This window comes from Urocampus carinirostris, chromosome 11 (genome assembly GCF_059441175.1).
Source record: "Urocampus carinirostris isolate Australia breed hairy pipefish chromosome 11, RoL_Ucar_1.0, whole genome shotgun sequence".
NCBI classification, from domain to species: Eukaryota; Metazoa; Chordata; class Actinopteri; order Syngnathiformes; family Syngnathidae; genus Urocampus; species Urocampus carinirostris.
In genome coordinates this window covers 11,256,964-11,280,146 of record NC_142359.1, presented here as the reverse complement: position 1 = coordinate 11,280,146, position 23,183 = coordinate 11,256,964, and the positions used below count along the sequence as shown (strand labels likewise).

General features: G+C 41.0%; 1 protein-coding gene across 3 annotated transcripts; it reads left to right on the top strand.

Annotated features, from left to right (window-relative positions):
* Nucleotides 1–1,068: 1,068 nt before the first annotated feature.
* On the top strand, nt 1,069–22,796 carry prr5b (proline rich 5b (renal)). Of its 3 annotated transcripts, none has more exons than XM_088347126.1 (10): nt 1,069–1,205; nt 4,942–5,023; nt 9,281–9,454; nt 9,718–9,798; nt 11,985–12,091; nt 13,505–13,596; nt 15,401–15,541; nt 20,201–20,345; nt 20,409–20,630; nt 21,957–22,796. In XM_088347126.1, exons 2-10 carry the CDS (start codon nt 4,998–5,000, stop codon nt 22,154–22,156), a joined length of 1,188 nt encoding a protein of 395 aa, XP_088203252.1. In that variant the 5' UTR covers nt 1,069–1,205; nt 4,942–4,997; the 3' UTR covers nt 22,157–22,796. The 3 variants fall into 3 exon arrangements, with proteins under 3 accessions (XP_088203252.1, XP_088203253.1, XP_088203251.1); XM_088347127.1 differs by having other exon boundaries at nt 4,942–5,024; nt 9,273–9,454; nt 20,201–20,309; XM_088347125.1 differs by having other exon boundaries at nt 4,942–5,024; nt 9,273–9,454.
* Nucleotides 22,797–23,183: the final 387 nt, after the last annotated feature.

Genomic DNA, 23,183 nt, shown 5'->3' with positions numbered 1-23,183 from the left:
AGTGATAGAACTAGAGAGGGAGGGAGGGAGAGGGAGAGAGAGTGATAGAACTAGGGAGGGAGAGGGAGGGAGAGAGAGAGAGAAAGAGAGAGAGCGAGAGAGTGATAGAACTAGAGAGCAAGAGACAGAGAGAGAGTGATAGAACTAGAGAGGGCGGGAGGGGGAGAGAGATAGAGAGAGTGATAGAACCAGGGAGGCAGGGAGGGTTGGGAGAGAAAGTGATAGAATTAGTGAGGGAGGGGGAGAGAGAGAGAAAGGGAGAGAGTGATAGAACTAGAGAGAGAGGGAAAGAGAGAGAGGGAGAGAGAAAGAGAGATGGAAAGACAAATAAATTAAAGAAAAAAGAGAAAGGAAAATAAAGATATAGAGCAAAAGAGAAAAAAGTTGACAAAGAGGAAGAAAGACTGATAATGAGATGAAAGGAGACAGAGAGAGAGAGGGTGACAGAGCAAGAGAAAAATACAGTGAGAAAGAGAGTAAAAAAAGAGAGCAATCAAAAAAGGGGAGAAAGGGAAAGAGTGTGAGAATTAAAGAAAAATAAAAGAGGGGAAAGGGAGAAATATATAAACAGAAACTAAGAGAAACACAGAGAAAGACAGAGAGAAAAAGAGACCAAAGGGGTGATAAAAAGAGAGAAAGATAATGAGAGGGAGAGAGAAGGGAAGGAAAAAAGAGAGGTAAAGAAACATGGATAAATGGAGAGAGAAAAATAAACATATGCAGAGAAAAAACAGATGGAGAAAGATAGAAAGATATTGGGAGAAAGCGTGAGAGAGAGAGAAAAGCAAACGGGGAGAGTAAGAGATAGAGAACATGAGATAAGAAAATAAAGGGAAAAGAGAAAAAAGACAGATAAGGAGAGAGAGTGTGTGAGACATATAAAGTGAATAAGAGAAAGAGAAAGTGGGACAAGATAGAAAGAGAAAAAGAAAAGAGTGTAAGTGACAAAAACAATTGAGAGAGACTGAGCGAGGCTCCTCCTCGATGGGCTACCAGGATCCCGTCTCTCACTTCAAAGAGCTCATAAATCCGGTTCGTTCGCGAGCGACTCATATCTCTGTCGCACACGCACCGATTAACCAGCACTCCCCGTCACACGCACACGCTCACTTTGACAAGCGTACTTTTTTCAACCGCCATGCGATTCTTGAAAGTAATTCTTGGATAGAAAAAATAAAGCGAAAGAAGCGAAGAATCTCTGAAAAGTAAGTGTCCTCTTCAAAATTCTAAACCACATTCGTTCATGTCGCTAAAGAATATCCTACAGCTTGTGGAACTCAATTCCCTTCAACGTGCAGGTGATGTATTTTTTCTGCTAACTTATTAGCATCATTCTTATTACTTGAGTGTTGTTGTTTATAAAGTTAACTAATTGCTACTAAAATATGCTCTGGTAAAGCCTTTTAATTAACTATTGTGATATTTATCTAGTTGTTTAACCAACTTGACCTTGAAACCAGAGTTGGGCCATTACTGAAGCACAGTAATTATTTACAGTATTACTTATTTAATAAGTAATTCAGTTAGCACCCAAATTACTGACACCAAAAAGTAGCGTTACTCTGAAAGTAACCATCCTTAAATATTTGCACTATAGAGCGCACCTGATTCTAAGCCGCACCCATTATATTATTTTAAAGGAAAAACAAATTTGTACGTTCTGTTAGGAATTAAATATTAAAATGTACCTTTTACCAAATTGTTCGAATTAATTATCTGACTCCATTAACCAATCACAACATACATTCTCCTAACAATGCGTGCTCGTTTCTTGATAGGAAAAGACGGAAAAGAATAGCCGACATTTTCACACGGAGGCAGATTTAATTTCGTAAATAATTCAACTAAGTGAACTACATCGAATTAGCCGAATTAGTGTCGCTTGTGTCTCTGTCAAGCCTCCTCTCTCTGTCTTCTTTTTTTTCTCCCCCCGGCCCACGTTTTTTCAGCAAGCTGGTGTGCCGGCTCTTCCCTTGGGCGTGCCAGGAAAACCCCCTCGCCTCGATGTCTGAAATGGTCAAAACATCCCCGAGCGTTTATCAAAACAATGCCTGACGTCCTTCGTCAGAGTTCTGTTATCAAAATTCCCCAGCCAAAACATTCCGCATTTGGAATGGCGTGACCTGAAGCTCACTCAGTGAAAATCTTCATTCTACTCGATAAATGTAACTTGTATTTAATCGTATTAAATCCTTTATAGTAAAATGTATAAAATCCTTCAATAGATAAGTTGCACCTGACGACAAGTCGTATGTACCAGACAAATATGTGTCTGCACTATGTCACCAGTCACGAAAATACGTAATGTCAAGATAGGATGACCCTTTCAAAATATACTAACAGAGAAACATCGATCACTCTGCTGGAGGATACCCGTGTCGGGATTTTTCTAGCTTTATTTTGAAAACCATTAGGGTTGAAACGAATTATTCTTTACTGCAATCAGTAAACGAATTTGCCTCAAGGTGTTGCTTGTGCTCCACCATAAATCTTTTTCTTTCTTTGAAGGATGCTAGAATTTCCTACACTGATAAAAAAATAAAACATGTTATTACGTTAAGTCCTTTTGAGTTCTGATATGAATTACTAATCCCAAGAAAATGGATTCAATGATCCAGGCCGATTGAAATAGCACACACACAATTTATTAACGCAGAGAATTCATTATAGGGGAAAAAAGGGAAGGGGAAGGCGCCGGAGATTATGGGAGTTTTTGCCCACCGAAAGTCCGGTAGTTACAAGCATAAAAAGAAAGTTTCCCGCTATAATGCTAATCGATTTGCGGGGATTCCCATGTACAGAAAAATGCTCATTCCCAAGAACCAGTAAACATGGTGTTACATCTGAAACCGTCCTCTTACTTGTTGCGGAGAGATTTGGTCTTGTGCTCCGTAGAATCTCAATGTGTGGCCCATGTGCTGAGCGCAAGGTCAGAGCAGGCCCCCAGAGCGAACCATCGATCAGTTTCTCTTTTTATATGGACCAGGGATGCTTGAACAGATAATGCCTCTATGGGCGTGGTCTTAGATATCTGATCATGCCTCTATGGACATGGTCTTAGATGTCTGATACATACAGTATCGGGTATCGGTCATTTGCCAAAATTGTTAGAAAGTCAAATAAGTTAGAAATGTACGTAATGTTCTGTACTTGAGAATGCCCCCTCCAATCGACATAATTACCGACGGGCAGCCGTTAGAAACAAAGCATACATTAGCCGCATCATTGCATAAGCCGCAGGGGTGAAAACTTGGGGCAAAAGTTGCGGCTTATAGTCCGAATTTTACGGTATCTAGCTACAAATTACCGTACAAACTCGTATAAAACAAGACCCCTAAAACTGCTTTTTATTAGCTATATAATACACAGAATAGAAGAAAACTGCGAACCCTTGATATTTTCTCGGTTTGTGCAATCTTGAGATCTTGCAAACGAATACTCCATATCCATTTTGTCTCTGGACCCCCTTCTCCATTTCTGAGTACTGTCCAAGAAATTGTATTTATTTTTTCTCCAGGCATAGTGTGTTTTTTTGGGGCACAGCTCAAAAACAACAAGGGTCAATTCGAACTTAGTTTACTTTATTGTATGTAATGAAGTGGCTGTCATTTTTCTTGTGTTATTGCTAATTTGTTCATAGAGATGCTGCCTTAGAGAGAGATATAGAGCGGGAGAGAGAGAACTAGAGAGGGAGGGAGGGAGAGAGGGAGAGAGAGATAGAACTAGAGAGGGAGGGAGGGAGACAGAGAGGGAGAGAGAGAGGTAGAACTAGAGAGGGAGGTTGAGAGAGAGTGAGAGAGAGAGATAGAACTAGAGAGGGAGGGAGAGAGAGAGAGAGTGATAGAACCAGAGAGGGAGGGAGGGAGTTAGAAGGAGAGAGTGATAGAACTAGAGAGGGAGGGAGGGAGAGAGAGAGAGAGAGAGAGAGTGATAGAACTAGAGAGGGAGAGAGGTCATTAATGTGTTTCTTTCATTTATCGTAAGTTGGATTTGTTCGTGAATTGCTTCAGTGCTATATTTTGTATGGAATGTATGTTTAAGGTTTATATAAGTATGTTTGAGGCTTGTATAAGTACCTGTATTGTTTTGCACTAAAAAAATAAACATTTCATAAAAAATATGCTCTATAAAGATAATTAAGTTAAGTTTAACTGACTTTTGGGAGATGCGCTCCAAGAGGTCCTCCTCCGTGGTAAAAAGTGGCCAACAAAAAATCAGAAGGGACGTGTAATTCAAGTTTGAAATTTCTGCTCCGGATGGTGAAAATTGAAACAGTAAATTACAATATAAGTCAGAACAATCGTTCGGAAGTTTAATTCCTTCGTAAGTTGCATCAGTACCTGTATTGTTTTGTACTAAAAAAATGTACATTTCATAAAATGATATGCTCTATAAAAATAAATAAAGTTAAGTTTAACTTACATTTGGAAGATGAGCTTCAAGAGTTCGGCAACTTCCTCCTCCGTGGTAGATAGTGGCCGAAAAAAGCGATCCTAACATTTTCTCCACCGCATCAAGCTTTCTTATTCCACTTTTGTTTCAAAAGAAATGGCTGGCCTCTTCCTTACAACCATATTCAATGGATGCAGAAGATATTAAACAATAAAAATGTCAAAGTTCACTGGAGATCCTATAGACATAGTATAGACCGTTTGGAATGTTTATACACAAACTAGGAAGAGGAAGCAGATTTTTCTTCTTTGGGGTGGATGCTGGGTGACCTCTCACAGCGCCACACGCCAGTAGTGGTGGAAAGAAGCACTACAGTTCTGTCCTTTACTCTGATAAAGGTGCACACGATACAAAATCTAACTTACAGTAATGTCTGGATATTTTTGACACCCGGAAAAAATGTTTGTATCTACCGTTTTACGCAAGTCGAATGGTCGTAAGTAGGGGAGCGTCAGTAATGGCCCAAATCTATTTTTATGTTGTGTTCAGATGATGAGCCATCGCCATTAATGATTTGGTCTTCTTGGAGACCTCCAAACTAGAACATGGAACGTGAGGGCTCTTTCAGGAGGTAAGATCTATGGTCACATTTGTATTTTTATTTTTTTACAGAAGTATTGATATCCCGTCTTACACACCAATGAGCATTTCACGCCATACTGTGGTAATCATGTGGATTTTTACTTTGAAGTGGCATATCCTTGATCAATTTTGAGGGAAAATAAATTGGAGTCCGGAAAAAGATGACATACACTGGGAACCTAATTTCATTCACATTTCACCTGAATACTTTTCGACTTCCCAAACAATAAGCGTTCTTCCTGGTACTTGTGATCCCAAGAGCCAAGAAGAGATCCGCAGGTTCGAGAGCGTTCTCCATTCGGGCCCCGGTGCTGTGGAATGCTCTTCCCCCTGAGATTCGATCTGCAACCTCAGTGGAAATGTTTAAATCCAAGCTTAAAACTTTATAATTTGTTATTGCAGCCTGGTCATCCTGGAAGGGGCATTACCTCATGTGCGGTCCCTTCTCAAGGTTTCTTCATTTTCTTCATGTTGAGGTTTTTGAGTTTGTCCTTGCCCTCATGTAGGTTTTAGATCAGGGGATGGTGTAGTAATAGTCTGTGGTTTGCAATAATCTGTAGTCTGTGCAGCCCTTTGAGACTCCTTGTGATTAAAGGGGTGCGCAAATAAACATGGCTTTATTTGACTTGAGGTTTTTGAGTTTTTTCTTGCCCTCATGTAGGTTTTAGATCAGGGGATGGTGTCATAATAGTCTGTGGTTTGTAATAATCTGTGGTCTGCGCATCCCTTTGAGACTCCTCGTGATTAAGGGCGTCACAAATAAACATGACTTGACTCATTCTGAGGTTGTTGAGTTTTTCCTTGCCCTCATGTAGGTTTTAGATCAGGGAATGGTGTAATAATAGTCTGTATATAGCAATAATTTGTGGTCTGTGCAGCCCTTTGAGACTCTTTGTGATTAAGGGAGTCACAAATAAACATGAAAAGTTAAAGTTAAATGTGCCGGTAGGCCAAAGTTCATCCCAACACTTTATTTGAAACCCAAGGACTTCAGAAACTGCGGCGAAAGGCCATCGGCAAGCAATTGTCTTCCTTACATATCGTAAAAATAATGAAATTCTCCCACCATTCGCTTTCACATGTTATTCATAAGCGTAAACATCCTCAATGTTAAAATCGATTTTCGGTAGCAATTACAACAATTCAGGAACCATTTTTATTCGAGAATTACGATCAAATCAGAAAAAAAGTAATATTTTCCTTTTATTTTCCCCAATTTCTTGGAGTTTTAACCATTTAAAGTCGCATGCAATTTTCTGCAAACCACGGTGTGATATACAGGTCTGTTGTTTCAAGCTATGTCTAAAGAAATCCGAATCCTCCTGCTCAAGTCCAGTAGAACCGCTTGCTTAACCGAGACCAGTTATGTCAGGGATCAGGAACCTTTTTGACCCAAAGAGCCACAAAAGCAAAAAATATTTTAAAAAGAAATTGAGAGAGCCACATCATATATTTTCAGACAAAATTGAAAAAAACTGCCAAACACGCTATCTAGACAAAAGTTAATACTTCAGCACATTTTATTTCACTGTGTGTCATTTGATGATTTAATCAAATGTATGAAATGATAATAACGCCAAGTCCTGTGTCCCAAATCAATGTAAATGTGCCATTCACAATTTGTCTTCCACCTCCAGTTAAGAGGGTTGAGGCAATTTTTTTCCATGAAATTTGTCCTCAATAACAGTTTCAAAACAATGTGCACGCAGAGTTCTTTTGTAAAAATGTCACAAATTACTGCAAACGATAAGCATATTGTCATATTCACTTTCGGTGTAGGCTGCACTGAGCGAGAGAGAGAGACGGAAGTGCCTTGCGCTGTGTGCAGGGATCCGCCCACCTGTACTGCTCACCCAATCAAAGTCGTTTGCCAGCGTTTTTATTTATCAGTTTAAATGGTTTCTTATCAAACTTCTGCATTAAGTTGCTTCGGCTGTATATGGACCAAAATCGGGATGAAATCTTTTTGACTTTGGAACGCCACGAAGAGATGTGCAATAGTTACATTTTATTTCGGAGCCATATGTACTCATGAAAAGAGCCATATATGGCTCCCGAGCCATAGGTTCCCTACCCCTGGGTTATGTTGTTGTTTGTACACATTCATTGTACTGAATGACCTCATTGGCGTTTTCATTCATGAACAAATCTCCATCATCCTCCTTTGTTTTACTAATTAGGCAGAACACATTCTCTCAATTGAAAGCGGTTCCAATAATGAGCCGATGCCATAAAAATTCTTATCTGCCAGCGGTGGAGTGATGACCAATCCAGTAGAGTGTGTTTTTATCCACCAATCAACAGATGGGATTGCCAAAAGAGGACAATCGTGTCACTTGGAAATTCTGCTCTACATCTTGGCTGAGCTTCAACCTCAAAGGCTTCTTTTGTTGGGCCCTGCACAAAAGCTCACATGGTCGTCTACCGTGACCGCGTGTTAAAGGGATAGTGGCGAGGCAGGGATGCAGGGGAATTTCTCATCTCCCATAAATAATAATAATGGTGATAATGAACAAAATGAGTACTTTGTGTTTGAAGGAAATCGCTGAAAACGTGAAAAGATTGGAACCATGGGACATACCTTGGTCAACTTGTCAACTAGGAAACGTATGAGGACAAGGACTCGCATTGGACCCTTAGAGCAGGGGTCCCAAACTTTTTTTGCATTTACGGGAACCCAGGTCACAGCGGTGAGAGAGGGGGGGATTTTGTAGAGGTTTATTGTTCTATATTCTTTATCAATTATCCATTATCCATTACCGGTCAAATCATAATACACTACAAAGCCAAGAGGCCGAGACACTTGCTCCCAGTCAAGAGGCTGAGTCAAGGTCCTAGCCACAGGGCCAAGCAGCGATCAGTGCAAATGCAGCCAAACCCTTAGTACAGGACTACAAGTGGTGTAGATGACACAGGAAAAGGCATTGGGTTTGATCTCATTATTACACTATTGATGGTCACGGTACCAGAGATGAGCGTTAATTTCGTTATGCATTTAACATGTTACAATCAGGGTTGGGTAGGGTTACTTTAACTTGATTACTTTCAATTACTTTTGGATTACTCCAATACCAAATATGCTAATAAAAGACAAAAGAAACTAAATATGAATAAAATGACTACATTTTGTGCCGGCTTGGGGAGTAACGGAATACATGGAACTGCAAAAATGATGTTGGCAAGCTGTTTGGATTTATTTTCATTTTGTTTCTGTCGCATTTTATGTTAGTTTTGCCGGGGATCAAAGAGATCAAAGCCAGGAGAGAAAGCTTACCACGTGTTGTGAGTCATAATTTTATTCATATTTAATTTCTTTTGTCTTTTATTAGCAGGTTTGGTATTGGAGTAATCCAAAAGTAATTGAAAGTAATCAAGTGAAAGTAACCCTACCCAACCCTTGTTACAATGACAATAAATCCGGCAATGCTTAGAATATAATTGAAGAATTTATTGACATTGCAACACGTGAAATGCACAATGATAAGGAGATTCATCTCTGGTACCCTGACTAAAAATAGGGATATGAGATAAAATCAACTGCCATTTCGCAAATCATCTATTTTTTTTTTTGCTCTGTGGACTTTTTTCTATGTAGAACCCAGAAAGTGTTATTTGGTTGTTATCTATTTTATAGAATTTTTTATTATTTATTTTTGTCCTGTGAAGAATCCAGAGGGGTTATTTGTAGTTTTCTGGAAAACGATACATTTTTACGGGGCACAGTGGATGGGTGGTTAGCGAGCAGCCCCACGGTGCAGAGGTCCAGGGTTTAAGTCCAGCCACCGCACCCTCCCCATGTGGAGTTTGCATGTACTCCCCGTGCCTGCGTGGGTTTCTTCCATTTTCCAAAACATCCATTTCAGGTTAATTGGCCAGTCCAAATTGTCCCTAGGTCTGAATAAGCGAGTGAATTGTCTGTCCCTGTGTGCCCTGCGACTGGCTGGCAACCAGTTCAGGGTGTCCCCTGCCCACTGCCTGAAGATAGCTGGGATGGGCTCCAGCACCCCCGGGAGCCTACTGAGGATAAGCGGTCAAGATAATGGATGGATGCAATCCTCACACTCGTCAGAGAAAGGAAAAGTTAAGTGGCCATCACAGGAGAAAGTTTGACAACCTGGGTGTGGACCAGGGCTTTGAACATGATGGTTTCAGAAGAGAGAGGCAGAAAAAACAGGATGTTCACACATTTGATATTCTTGGCCATACTTATCTTCTATGTGTGTGTTTCTCCTTTCTGGATCTCGAGGAGTATCCATCACAGGTTGAAGCTGGCCAGCGGCTCCTCTTTGAGCTTGACTGACCTCTCGCAACCCAAATCACCATCTGGAGCACTAGTGGAGAAGGTGGGTCTGGTGGACGAGAGCAGCAGGGACCGAGGAACCCATCAGAGAAGTGCGGGGGCCAACGCCACCTGGAACAGGTTTGGAAGTAGCACTCTGTTTCTTTAACTTGAGCTCATTTTCCCCACTCTACTCTTGCTGTGCTTGCCCGGAGCATGAAGAAGCTGTTTTGAGTGCTGCCATTGTCCATGACATGAAAAGAAGCACATCATGGACCAAAGTATTACCACATTCTCCCTCTTTTCCTGCCCCTCTGGCTCTTTTTCTCATCACTCTTAATATGTTCCATCACATCTATAAGGCCTCAAAAAAATCTCGTTTCTTGTTCATTTTGTCTCCTCAGTATTCAGAATGCAGTCATCTCCGTGTTCCAGAAGAAAGACTTGGCTGAAAATGAGCTCTTCACTCTCAACGAAGGAGTCAGGTGTGTTGCTTTGTTTTTTTTTGTCAGCAACGAGCACATCAGTGGCAGTGTTCATTTTACCTCTGAATAGTGATGAGTCCCGGGGACTCGCATGCTCAAAAATCTATGGGTCCCAACAGAGATCTATGGGTCCCCATAATTTAGTGTTATCTAGGTTGAAATTGTAAATCGGCGACAAATATATCATATAAATCTATATATTCATTCAGTTTTAATCATCACAGTTTATTGGTAATACAAATCAGTTATCACTTCAAGATTTTTCAGTTCACAACAATATTGTACATTATACAAAATAATATTGCTGAAATAGTTACCGTATTATACTATAAGGCGCACCGGGTTATAGGGTGCACCCCCAAAAAATAGTTTTTGGTCCTATATTTTCCATACATAAGGCGCACCGGATTATAAGGCGCTACAATGGGAACGTCGACAAAACGGTCAGATAGTTCGGTCCAACTTATTACCCCCTTAACATTCCGAAAGCTTGCAAAGAAGCAAATACGTGTCTTAGACTTGTGCGGAAACAGTGTCTGTACGATGTCAACAATCACTCAAATGCATCGTTCCACATATCATTCGGAAGGTTAAAGTCTTGGATTCAAGAAATGCCAAACATTTCTTAGTTTCCATTTTATTTTTTGCTGGCAACTGTGTGGACAGCAAAGTAAGAATTTGATTGTGCAGGGAAACGGGGTTCTTTACTGCGCATATGACAATAAACACTTTGAATTGAATTTAGTTTAAAAATAGACTCATCTCAGAAACATCAAGATCGTTCTAAAACAAGATACCGGGAAAATATAAAGCCGCATAGCTCACCTAAGTTCTCTTGCAGCCATCACGTTAAATGATGATACGTAACCATGGTCTTCTTAAAACCGTGAGTGTAGTAAATCCAGGAGAGTAAAATATTTAAAAATACAGAATAGTAAAAAAATGTTTTCTCTATGCCGTAGTGCAACCCAATTTGTGATTCACATTCATCTTTTTCGGCCAATTGCAGGCTTTGTTTCGCCCCTTTAGCCTATGCAAACCTGTAAATGATAAAAAGGATCCGCCCCCTTTACCTCCGAATAACGTTAGCCAATAGTGACTGATTCAAATGATGATTGACACATTGGTTAGGAAATGAAACGCCGGTATATAAATCCCAGCATACACAGCGGACTTTTAGGTGCGCCTCAAAGTGCGGAAAATATGGTATATTAATCTATATTTTCATTCATTTTCAATCATCATAGTTAATTGGTAATACAAAGCAGTTATCACTTCAGGTTTTTCAGTTCACAAAAATATTGGACATTATACAAAATAATATTGCAGAAATATTAGTCTATATGTTCATGCAGTTTTAATCATCACAGTTAGTTGGTAATACAATGCAGTTATCACTTCAGATTTTTCAGTTCTTATATTCTTCGTGGTTTGCTGTCCCGCCACAGTTGTAATGCCTTCTCAAGGTCCAATCCATTATCATCCTCCACATAGCGTCACCAGGAATATAATTTAGTCCATTTTGGCAGAAAAGTCCTTTTCTTGCAAGGAGTATTCTTGTTTATTTTCTTTTGTCGAATCGTTCGCTTCAACACACGTGTTTTCCTTGCCTCCGCGATCTTGCGAAGAATTTCTCCGCCGTTTTTTCGTGCGGAAATTATTGCCGTTGTTATCACTTTCTGCATTGGGTTTCGACTTATTACTGACACTGAAGAACCAATTTGATGTTGAATTTCACCTAATACTAACTGTTTTTTCGGAGGCATACTTAACCTTCACCTTCACTCGACGACAACCACCACAACAATGAAGTCATCCCGAAGCAACGAGATCTCGTTTGCCGAGATCGGCGTGCAGACGAAAATTCGAACCGCGAGACCAAAACAACAATGGCGGATCTGCCTGACGAAAAGTTTGGAGTGCGGTAAATCTTTGTTAAAAAAAAAAGTAATCGGGTAATAATGACAATTTTGTGTCCAAAAAGTTGCGTCCCGGGGATGCACGTTGATTTGACACTATGCGTCCCCAGCAAAAATGATGCGTCTAGGACGCAGGGACGCGGGCAAACGAGAACACTGCATTGGTGTCACGTTCCTAGACCTGCTGCTGCGGCTTGCTCAGAATTGATTACTCACATACAAAGGAAAATACCCAAATTCATAATGCGTGTTCATACAATGTTATAGGCAGCTTCTGAAGACAGAGCTTGGATCCTTCTTCACAGAGTACCTTCAAAATCAGCTGCTTACCAAAGGCATGGTCATACTGCGCGACAAGATTCACTTCTATGAAGGTAAAACCTCAAACCTTTGGCAAATGCATTGTTTTTCAATCAGTGCCTCAGGGGACGCTAGTGTGCTGTGAGATCTTGTCCAGTGTGCTGTAGGAAATGGCTTATTTTATCTTTGCAAAAAAACATGTAATATTAGAAGTTTCAAGTTTCGTAGACACTCAAAATAAGGAGAGAAGACATCAATGGATTTTGCACTTGCAAGGAAAACCTCAGATAATAGATAAAAACTCACAATAGAACAAACATTCTCTCGGGGGCCGGACCCAATTTCGTTGTCACAATATGTTAACCCATTTTGTAACAATGACAATAAAGGTATATTCTATTCTATTCTATTCTATTCTATTCTATTCTATTCTAGTAGATTGAGGAGAAAGAAAAAACAGAAAGAGTAAGTGAGTGAGAGAGAGAGAGAGAGAGAAACAAAAAGGATAAAAAGAGAAATAGTGAGCAAGGGGAAAAGAAAGAGTGAGAAAGTAAGAAATCCAAAAATTAATTGAAAGAGTGAAGCGGAGAAAAGAGGAGAGAAAGAGAGAAGGGTAGAAAGGGAGAAGGGGAAAGCAAGAGAGAGAGAGAAAAGGGAGAAATGGAAAAAAGGAAGAGAGAGCAAAAGAAGGTAAAAAGACAGAGAGAGAAAGAGACGAAGAAGAACAAAGAAAAAAAAAGGGAGAGAGAATAAAAGAGAGAGGGATGGTGAGTGAGATGAAAAGGGAGGAAGAGAGAGAGAGAGAGAGAGAGAGAGAGAGAGAGAGAAATACAACTACAGTGTCTTTGTGAGAGGAACCTGGCTTTGGTAACATCAAGTGGACCTATTTCAACCTGCAGCTTGTTTTTCTCTTGCGCTTCCCTCAGCGTTGTCTCGCGGGCTGGATTCAATCCTTTAGCGGGCCAAAATCCAACTTACAGAAATGTCCGAATATTTTTCTCGACATCCCGAAAAAAATGATCGTATCTACCGTTTTTTTGTAACTCAAATGGTCTCAAGTAGGGGAGCGCCCGTGATATGAATCGACTTATTTTGATTAATGCCTCTGTTTAGGATTGCACTAGAAAACCTAAAGTAAAAATATTGCACAAAACATTGCTGTTTTTAATCATTGTCTTATTTCTATTTTTTTTTCTTTCTCTTTTTCGATGAAAAAAAGCCATCTTGGCTGAAAAAGGTTCCAAAACACTGAGTAATAAACTTGCTTTATTGGCTAACATTCCAATCACTGTGGAGCAGTCAAACTTTATCTTAGTGTGACGTAAGGAAATAATTATTGACTAAACTCCTTGATATCTAGTTAATACTTGAGCTGGGAGAACACGGAGCATTATTGCAGCCTTTTGAAAAGTCACCTTTATTGTGGTAAATGTGTTACCTTTATATGTGCTGCACAGGAAGTGACAATGTTTGGTTTGCCATCACAGGTCAGAAATTGCTGGACTCACTTGCCGACACCTGGGACTTCTTTTTCTGCGATGTACTGTCCATGCTGCAAGCCATCTTCTGTCCTGTGCAGGTCGGAGAACAACACCACTGCATCATTTTTTGTTGTTCTCTCCTGCATATGTAACATCTAGTATATTTTAATCCGAAATTATTTTAAATAGAATACAATTATTGGAGTTTTGGTTTGCTACATTTCTATTTGAAAAGTTTATAATTTAGTAGACACTTTAAATCAGGGGTGTCAAACTCATTTTAATTTAGGGGGCCACACGATAGAACAAACATTCTGTCGAGGGCCGGACTAGTAGATTAAAGAGAAAGAAAAAGAGATAAAGAAATAAGAGAAAGAGGGAGGGAAAAGGAGAGAGGGCAGGATGAAGAAAGAAAAAGAGAGCCAAGAAGAGATCCGCAGGTTCGAGAGCGTTCTCCATTCGGGCCCCGGTGCTGTGGAATGCTCTTACCCCTGATATTCGATCTACAACCTCAGTGGAAATATTTAAATATAAACTTAAAACACACTTCTATTCTATAGCTTATGAATGAGCTATATTTCATGTTGACAAAATCTGTGTATTATTTGTTATTACAACATCCTATTCCAACAATCCTGCGCGGTCCCTTCTCAAGGTTTCTTCATGTTCCCTCATGTTGAGGTTTCTGAGGTCCCTTGCCTTCATGTAGGTTTTAGATCAGGGGATGGTATATAATGGTAATGGTAATAATAGTTTGTTTGCAATAATCTGTGGTCTGTGCAGCCCTTTGAGACTCCTTGTGATAAAGGGCTATACAAATAACCATGACTTGGCTCGACTTATTAATATTTGAAGTGGTTTTGATTTTGCTGTTTTTCCTTGAATGTAAATATTTTCTATCTCTGGTTCAAATTGAACAATCCTTTCATTTAATGCATTTGAGAAGTAGAAATCTTTTCTGAATTTGGATTATAACAATAACAGCCAAATCATTGACACACACTGCTCACTCGATATAGAGTTTCTAGCCGTATCGTGTAGACCCTTCTATCTACCGAGAGAGCTAACTGTGGTCATTGTGCTTGCTGTTTACGTTCCACCGGATGCTAACGTTAGCATAGCGCTAAATCTCCTGCCTGATGCTATCAATAAACAGCAGCTTACACACCCGACGGAACTTTTATCGTCGCCGGCGACTTTAATCGGGCATGCTTAAGGACTGTACTTCCCAAATCCATTCAATACGTGGACTGAGCAATTAGGGGAAAAAAACCACTGGACCGTGTGTACAGTAAGATAAAACATCTAGTTGGATCCGCCCATCTCTGTCTGTCCCTCACCCCCTCATACACCCCCTTCTGGAGGAAAACAAAGCCTATACAACAAGGACAGTACAAACATCTTCTTTGTTCCTTTATCTCTTTGTTTTCCTTATATCCTCTCTGTAAAATGCGGAACTGGAGTACCACGTCCAATTTCGTTGTCACAATATTTCCCATGTTGTAACAATGACAATAAAGGTATATTCTATTCTATCATGGCTTGTACTTGGTGGGTCACTTTAACAAGGTCTCTCTCTCTCTCTGTCTCTCTCTCTCTTGGTCCCTCTCACTTTCTCAAGGTCTCTCTATCTCTCTTGGTCCCTCTCACTTTCTCAAGGTCTCTCTCTCTCTCACGTTCTCAAGGTCTCTCTCTCAATTTCTCAAGGTCTCTCTCACTCTCACTCTCTCTTCCTCCTTTTTTCTCTCACTCTCCATCTCTCTCTGGGTCCCAAAGTCAGACAAGTTGAGAACCACTGCTTTAGATATTCTTATTTCCCCCTCTCAAAAATGTTTTAAAATTTGTGCTCAAAGCTACAGGCATTTAAGCATTTTATATAAGCATGGTATGTTGCGTCCCCAGGGAAAGGAGCCATCGGTGCGTCAACTGGCCCTGCTCCACTTCCGGAATATCATCACCTTGAACCTGAAGCTGGATGAAGCTCTATCGCGCCCCCGTGCTCGAGTTCCGCCCTCCATCATACAAATGCTACTCATTCTTCAGGTCAGCTTTCATGCACACAAACTCAAGCACACTGGAAAAACCCGATATCTGGTGAAAAAGCCGTCTCACAGGAAGTCATCCCAGTGTGAACACGGCCCTCTTCCCATGACCTCTTGAGTTAGCCTGAGGAGACAGCATGCAGAATTCAATGAGCTACATTTTATTATAATGGGATGGCGCGCAGCCCCTAGGTGCGGAGGTTCAGGGTTCAATTCCAGCTACGGCAGCCTCCCAGTGTGGAGTTTGCATGTTCTCCCCATGCCTGCATGGGTTTCTTCCGGGCACTGCGGTTTCCTCCCACATTCCAGAAACATGCATGTCAGGTTAAATGGACGGTTTCAATGGTCCCGGGGTGTGAATGAGCGAGTGATTTGTCTGTCTCTGTGTGCCCTGTGATTGGCTGGCAACCAGTTCAGTGTGTCCCCTGCCCACTGCCTGAAGACAGCTGGGATGGGCTCCACCACCCCGTGACCCTACTGAGGATAAGCAATGCAGATAATGGATGGACAGAATTTGAAATGGGGTGGCACGGCGGGATGAGTGGTTAGAGCCTCCTTGGTACAGTTCTGAGGTCATGGGATCAAGTCCAGCTACCAACCTTCCTGTGCAAAGTTTGCATGTTCTTCCCGTGCTTGCGTGGGTTTCTTCCGGGCACTCGGGTTTCCTCCCCAATTCCAAAAACATGCATCTCAGGTTAGTTGGCTGGTCTGAATTGTTCCTAGGTGTAAATGAGCAAGTGAGTGCGCTGGCTAGCAACAAGTTCGGGGTGTCCCCTGCCTACTGCCCAAACATAGCTGGGATGGGCTCCAGCACTCCCGCGACCCTACTGAGGATAAGTGGGGCAGATGGGTGCATGGATGGAATTTTGAATTGTTTTCCTAATAGTAAAGTGCTTTACAATGTGTTTCACACTTACCCATTCACTCACACACCAATAGGGAGTCGGCCATGCAAGGCGCCTACCTGCTTATTGGGGACAAGGACACTTTGACATATAACACGGAAGAGCCAGGAATCAAACCTGCGACCTCTTGATCCCTAGACGAGCACTCTACCGCCTTATTGTGTGTTTGATATATGGATTTTACTTTGAATTTTAATTCATTTTGAACATGCATAAAAACATAAGGGCAGCATGGCGGCACAGTTCTGAGGTTGTGAGATCAAACCTCCTGTGTGGAGTTTGCATGTTCTCCCTGTGCTTGCGTGGGTTTCCTCTGGCACTCCAGTTTCCTCCCACATTCCAAAAACATGCATGTCAGGTTAATTTTCCTTAGGTGTGAATGAGCGAGTGAGTTGTCTATTCCTGTGTGTCCTGTGACTGGCTGGCAACCAGCTCAGGGTGTCCCCTGCCCACTGCCCGAAGATAGATGGGATGGGCTCCAGCATCCCCGCGACCCTACTGAGGATAAGCGGTGCAGATAATGGATGGATGGATGGATGGATAAAAACATAACAAATTACCTTAAAATGGGGAAAAAAATATCATTAGTAAGAAAATTAACATTACACACATGTAGTAGTAAACAGAAGTCTTTGGATCCATGTTAGATTTGTAAACAAAAATAAAGACACATAAATAATGTTCCTTTGTTTTGTATCTATCTCAAATTTGTTCCACCGAGTCACTTCACAACTTGACACGCACACACTCCTGATCATGTCCATTTCTCGTATTTATTTTAAATCACAATGACATTGTTCGAGAGCGTTCTCCATTCGGACCCCGGTGCTGTTGAATGCTCTTCCCCCTGAGATTCGATCCGCAACCTCAGTGGAACTGTTTAAATCCAGGCTTAAAACACACTTCTATTCTATGACTTATGAATGACCTGGATTTCTTGCTGAAAATCTCTGTGTATTATTTGTTATTGCAACATTCATTGCAGCCTGGTCATCCTGGAAGGGGGATTACCTCAGGTGGACTTGACTTGACATTGTTTTTTGAAAATTACCGTATTTTCCGCACTATAAGGCGCACCGGGTTATAGGGCGCACCCCGAAAAAATAGTTTTTGGTACTATATTTGACATACATAAGACGCACCGGATTATAAGGCGCTACAATAGGAACACGGACAAAACAGTCAGATAGTTCAGTCCAACTTATTACCCCCTTAACATTCCGAAAGCTTGCAAAGAAGCAAATACGTGTCATAGACACGTGCGGATGCGGTGTCCGTACGATGTCACTCAAATGCATCGTTCCAAATATCATTCGGAAGGTTAAAGTCTTCAAGAAATACCAACCATTCCTTAGTTTCTATTTTCTTTTTCGCTCGCAACTTTACTGTACATATGACAATAAACACTTGGAATTGAGTTTAATTTAAAAATAGACACCCCATTCCATCCATTATCTGCACCGCTTATCACAGAAACATCGAGTTCAGTCTGAAACATGATACAGGGAAAATATATAGCCGGAGTAGCTCACCGAAGTCGTTGTGTTCAATAATAATGTGCAACCATGGTCCTCTTATATCCGTGAGTGTAGTAAATCCAGGAGAATAAAATATTTACAAATACAGAATAGTAAAAAATGCTTTCTCTATGACGTCAACCCAACGTGTGATTCACATTCATCTTTTTCGGCCAATTGCAAGCTTTGTTTTGCCGCTTTAGCCTATGCCAGCCTGTAAATGATAAAAAGGATCCGCCCCCTTTACCTCCGAATAACTTTAGCCAATAGTGATCGATTCAACTGATGATTGACACATCTTTTTCGGCCAATTGCAGGCTTTGTTTTGCCGCTTTAGCCTATGCCAGCCTGTAAATGATAAAAAGGATCCGCCCCCTTTACCTCTGAATAACTTTAGCCAATAGTGATCGATTCAAATGATGATTGACACATTGGTTAGCCAATGAAACGCCGGTAAATAAATCCCAGCATACACCGCGGATTACTTGGCGTTCGGGGGAAAATCTAGTCGGCGGCTGCAAGTTAGTTGGAAAACTTTGCGACTTAATATTGATCCATAAATAAGGCGCACTGTATTTTAAGGCGCATGGTCAGCTTTTGAAAAAAATAAAGGCTTTTAGGTGCGCCTTATAGTGCGGAAAATACGGTACCTGTTTTTGAGTATTAGCTTTAAGGGAATTTTCTCTTCTCAAAGAGCATTTTACACCCATCATTTGCTCATGCTAAAGTAAAAACAGACAAAGCTTTGAGAGTCTTTCATCCACAAGTATTTCCCCCTCGTTCAGACAGTGCGACGCCAATCTGTGTCTGTCAAGCCGTTCTGCTGCTCTCATGTGGCTTTGATGCTAGGGCCCACTGACTTGACCTTAAGCACTTGTAAAGGCAGGCTCTGTGTCTCTTTGCCTCCCCTGAGCTCAAAAAGTAAAATATTGAGAAAACGTTATTGAAGTTTGAATGTAACCGCGGTGTACCTGTCCCACCAAAGATCCACATTCACGCTGGACTGGATGATGAGGTTTTTATTACAGTTTCTGCAAATGAAATGAGTCACAACACGTGTTTAGCTTCTCTGCTGGCTTTGATCTCTTTGATCTCGTTGGCAGCTCGCTCTGTAGACTGCCCAAAGCATATCAAAGAGCTTTCTTTTCAATTTACATGAAGGGTTGGGTAGGGTTACTTTAACTGGATTGCTTTCAATTACTTTTGGATTACTCCAATACCAAAAATGCTAATAAAAGACAAAAGAAACTAAATATGAATAAAATGACTACATTTTGTGCAGGCTTGGGGAGTAACGGAATACATGGAACGGCAAAAATTATGGTGGCAAGCTGTTGGGTTTTATTTTCATTTTGTTTCTGTCGCATTTTATGTTAGTTTTGCCGGAGATCAAAGAGATCAAAGCCAGGAGAGAAAGCTTACCACGTGTTGTGAGTCATCATTGTATTCATATTTAGTTTCTTTTGTCCTTTATTAGCATATGTGGTATTGGAGTAATCCAAAAGTAACTGAAAGTAATCCAGTTAAAGTAACCCCACCCAACCCTGTTTACATGAAATACATTTTAGAATATCACAATACATTTTTACATAAATTTTAACAACATACTTTTAACAAGAGATCGTATAGGGTTTTTTTTAACGTTTACAATGAATTCAAAATATTTTTCTTTAGTCTGAATTTTAACCAACATCATCCTTTTTATAAATATATGAGAAAATAGAAATAAGAACAATAATGAGTATAAAAACAGGTACAATTTACCTGCAGATTAAATGAGTCACAACATTAGCTTCTCTGCTGGCTTTGATCTCTTTGATCTCTACAAGGGGAATTAACATTTTAGCACAAAAGAAACAAAACGAAAATAAATCCAAACAGCTTGACAACATCAATCACATTACTGTGCATCTTGAAAGATTTGTCAGCTGTGGTTATAATGTTTAAAATTTACTTTTTTTTTTTTTTTTTTGTGGAGCACCAAAAGATGTGTCTTACCATTGGCAGCTCGCTGTGTGGACTGCCAAAAAAAACCCGCCTTCCGGTCACATGTCAAAAGCCAAAACAAACCCTACCCCATACCAGCAGGTGGCACTGTTGGACTCATCATTGCAGGACACTTACCAAAAACTATTCACATATTTCAGCAGGGATTTCAATAAAACAAAAGTTATTATTACACCCGTTACATGAGAATGCGAAAAAAAAACCTTGAATATACCTGTGTGTTTGATGCAGGGTGTCCATGAGTCCAAAGGTGTCACAAATGACTACATACGCCTGGAGTGCCTCATCCAAAAGGTGGTCTCGCCTTACCTCGGGACTCGAGGGTTATATTCCCCAGATGGTTTGTCTAATCAGCACTGTTCTTCCTGCCTGCTAGGTGTGTGGTTGCCACAGGACACCTTAAAACATTCTATTCATTTGATTTCTCGTTCTTTATCAGAAAAGTGTCTGCATGGCTTCAGGTTGGGAAACCCTACTGCAGTTAAGAACCCAGTGGTTCGTTCTAAGAGCTACAACGTTCCCATACTGACCCCCTTAGTGGAGGATGATGCGGACTCGAATGCAGGAGCCAGTTTAGGTATCAGGCGCCACTCTGTGTCAGAGATGACATCCTGCCTGGAGGAGAATGCCCCCGTGGCCAAACCGAGCCCTGACTACTCAGGTAGGATGATACATCTGCAATCAGTGTTGGGAGTAAAGTGTTACAAAATAAAACGATTTTCAATACCACCCAATTGCTACCTTCACTCGCTCAGGACGGATTAATGAAACATTAGTCCGCCAGCATCACACTGGAATTGTCATGTTTATATGGCCTAACTAAGTACAACTCAACACAGTCAAAGTGACACTGTCTCAAGCACAGAGTACATGAATTTCTCCCTACTGATATTCTCCCTACCAAAAAGATAGATACTTTATTCATCCCCGTAGGGAAATTCACACTTCCAACAGTATCCTTTTGTCGTTTATTAACAGATTAACAGGATGGTGCTGTGTTTTAGTTTAGCAACAGCGGAGTGGATGACGTCACAGGCTAGGCCAAAAGTTCGACGCCTCTGCAGCAGACGGAAATCTTTGTGCCCAGGGTTACACCACTTCGTGTTCACGTAGATAGCGAGTCCAGCTCCTCTCCGCTTCCCGCAGGCATTTGTGTCTCTGTCTGCCCTAACAGCGCTAAAGCAGGGTAGCTCCGTAGCTCCACGTTAGCGTCCGGGATGCTAGACGTGAGCGACATTTCCGTAAAACACAGCAAGCTGCACTCCCTGTACGCTTTGATGTTTTTCACCAGCACAGCCAGTTCGTATTTGCATTTAAGTTGTGTTTACAACTCTAAAACAAAATATTGAAATCAGGGGCTTAGCATTAATGCACAAATTTGGTTGTGCGTCACCATGTGCCATTGAATTGTAGGCGGCGCATGGGGAGGGTGTGTGTTTTTTTTTAACAAAAGACAAACCCACGGGAAATCAATAGGGCAAACGTAAGCACAGAAATTACATTAAAAGTGTTCGAAATTTCTGTATTTTTTATTTGTGAAATTATTTTTTGCAATACTCCATGCCTGGGGAAAAAACAAACCGGCTTGGACATTACTCAGCAATAGAGAAGGAATTATTCAAGTTGTTTGAAACCTATAGACAAAATAGACATGGAGTTTCTCAGTGTTTGAAAGCTCTCAAGATTACACAATAAACATGAAGGCTTTGCCGCTTACACAGGTTGGTATACACATTTTCTTGTGATTCTTATATTTTGTGGCTATTTTTAGACAGTTTGGTCTGCTTTAATGCGAGTATATAAGATATTTTGTGACAAGTTACTTTTAGAATAAGGTGCTACTTTTGTAGTAATCAAGTGAGTGATGGAATGACTTTAAAAACGAAGTAGCTCGTAAAGGTAACTCGTTACTTTTTTCTTTTAGTATTGCGCCCAACACTGTCTGCAATATTGATTGCAAAGACTGCACTGGCTGTTCTGTATACAGGTACGTCAAGCCAGAGCTCAGAGATCCTAAGGTCTCCTGAGTCCGACTCCCCCAGAGTTCTAGGCCAGGAGATCAACTCTGCTCCCAGCCAGTCGTCCAGTTCAGAGACGCAACACGTTCCGGAAATGCTGCACTCCGAGCCGGATGGTATCTTTTTAGACTTCTCACAAGCTGGAGGCAGCAGACATAGTATGAGCTGACATACAACTTAAAGAGACACTGTGTTATATTTGACCACTAGATGTTGCTGTTGTGTAGTGCTATAGAAAATGAGTACAGTGGAACCTCGGTTCTCGAACATAATCCGTTCCAACACCCTGAATGTTTACCATGAACGTAAACATGAAGCTAACCCAGGCTAATCATACATTCGCGTTAGCGTAATCTTCCGTACGAAAGATTACGCTAACATGAATGTGTAAAAATAAAAAAAATCAGGTCGTTTACAAGTCATTTAGCACCCGGGTCTCCACAACAAGTGCTGAGCGGTTCATTGGAAAGGGGGCTCTGTTCCAATACCCTGAATGTTTACCTTGAATGTTTAACGTAAACATAAAGCTAACCCAGGCTAATCGTACGTTCGCGTTATCGTAATCTTCCGTACGAAAGATTACGCTAATATGAAGGTGTAAAAATAAAAAAAAGAATAGAGAAAAGATTTATGAATAGGATTTCTTACCTATGTGGTGGTCAGCAAAAGGCGCAGGTGGACGACCTCCTTCATATTTTGCTATTATTTCTTTCTTAAATGCAATAGTTGTACACACTACTTTTCTTTTTTCACCTGTAGCAACTTTGCTGCTTGCACTGACTTTCTTCAGAGGCATAATTAGGGGCGAAAACCCTATATTAAAAGCGAAAGCAAAACGAAGCACGTCCGCACGCGATAACAGTTGGTCAGGAAAAGAGCTATCTACACCCATACGCCGCTCAGCATCGCATCCTAGCGTACGCAGCACCGGCGTTCGAACTCCGATTTTTTGACCGAACAGCGAAGCAAGAATTTCTCGAAATTTTTGGTCGGACTCCGATTTGTTCGAACTGAGAGGCGTTCGAAAACCGAGGTTCCACAGTACTACAAAGCACAAGGAATAATACAACTTACGGAGACTCAAAGCGAGGAACCGGCACCCTTTTTCCTAACAGTTTTTGGGGGCCCAGCCGTTCACAAGGTTATGGGGGTACTCTTAGCAGCAAAATGGTGGACAATCAAATCAACTCCCTAGT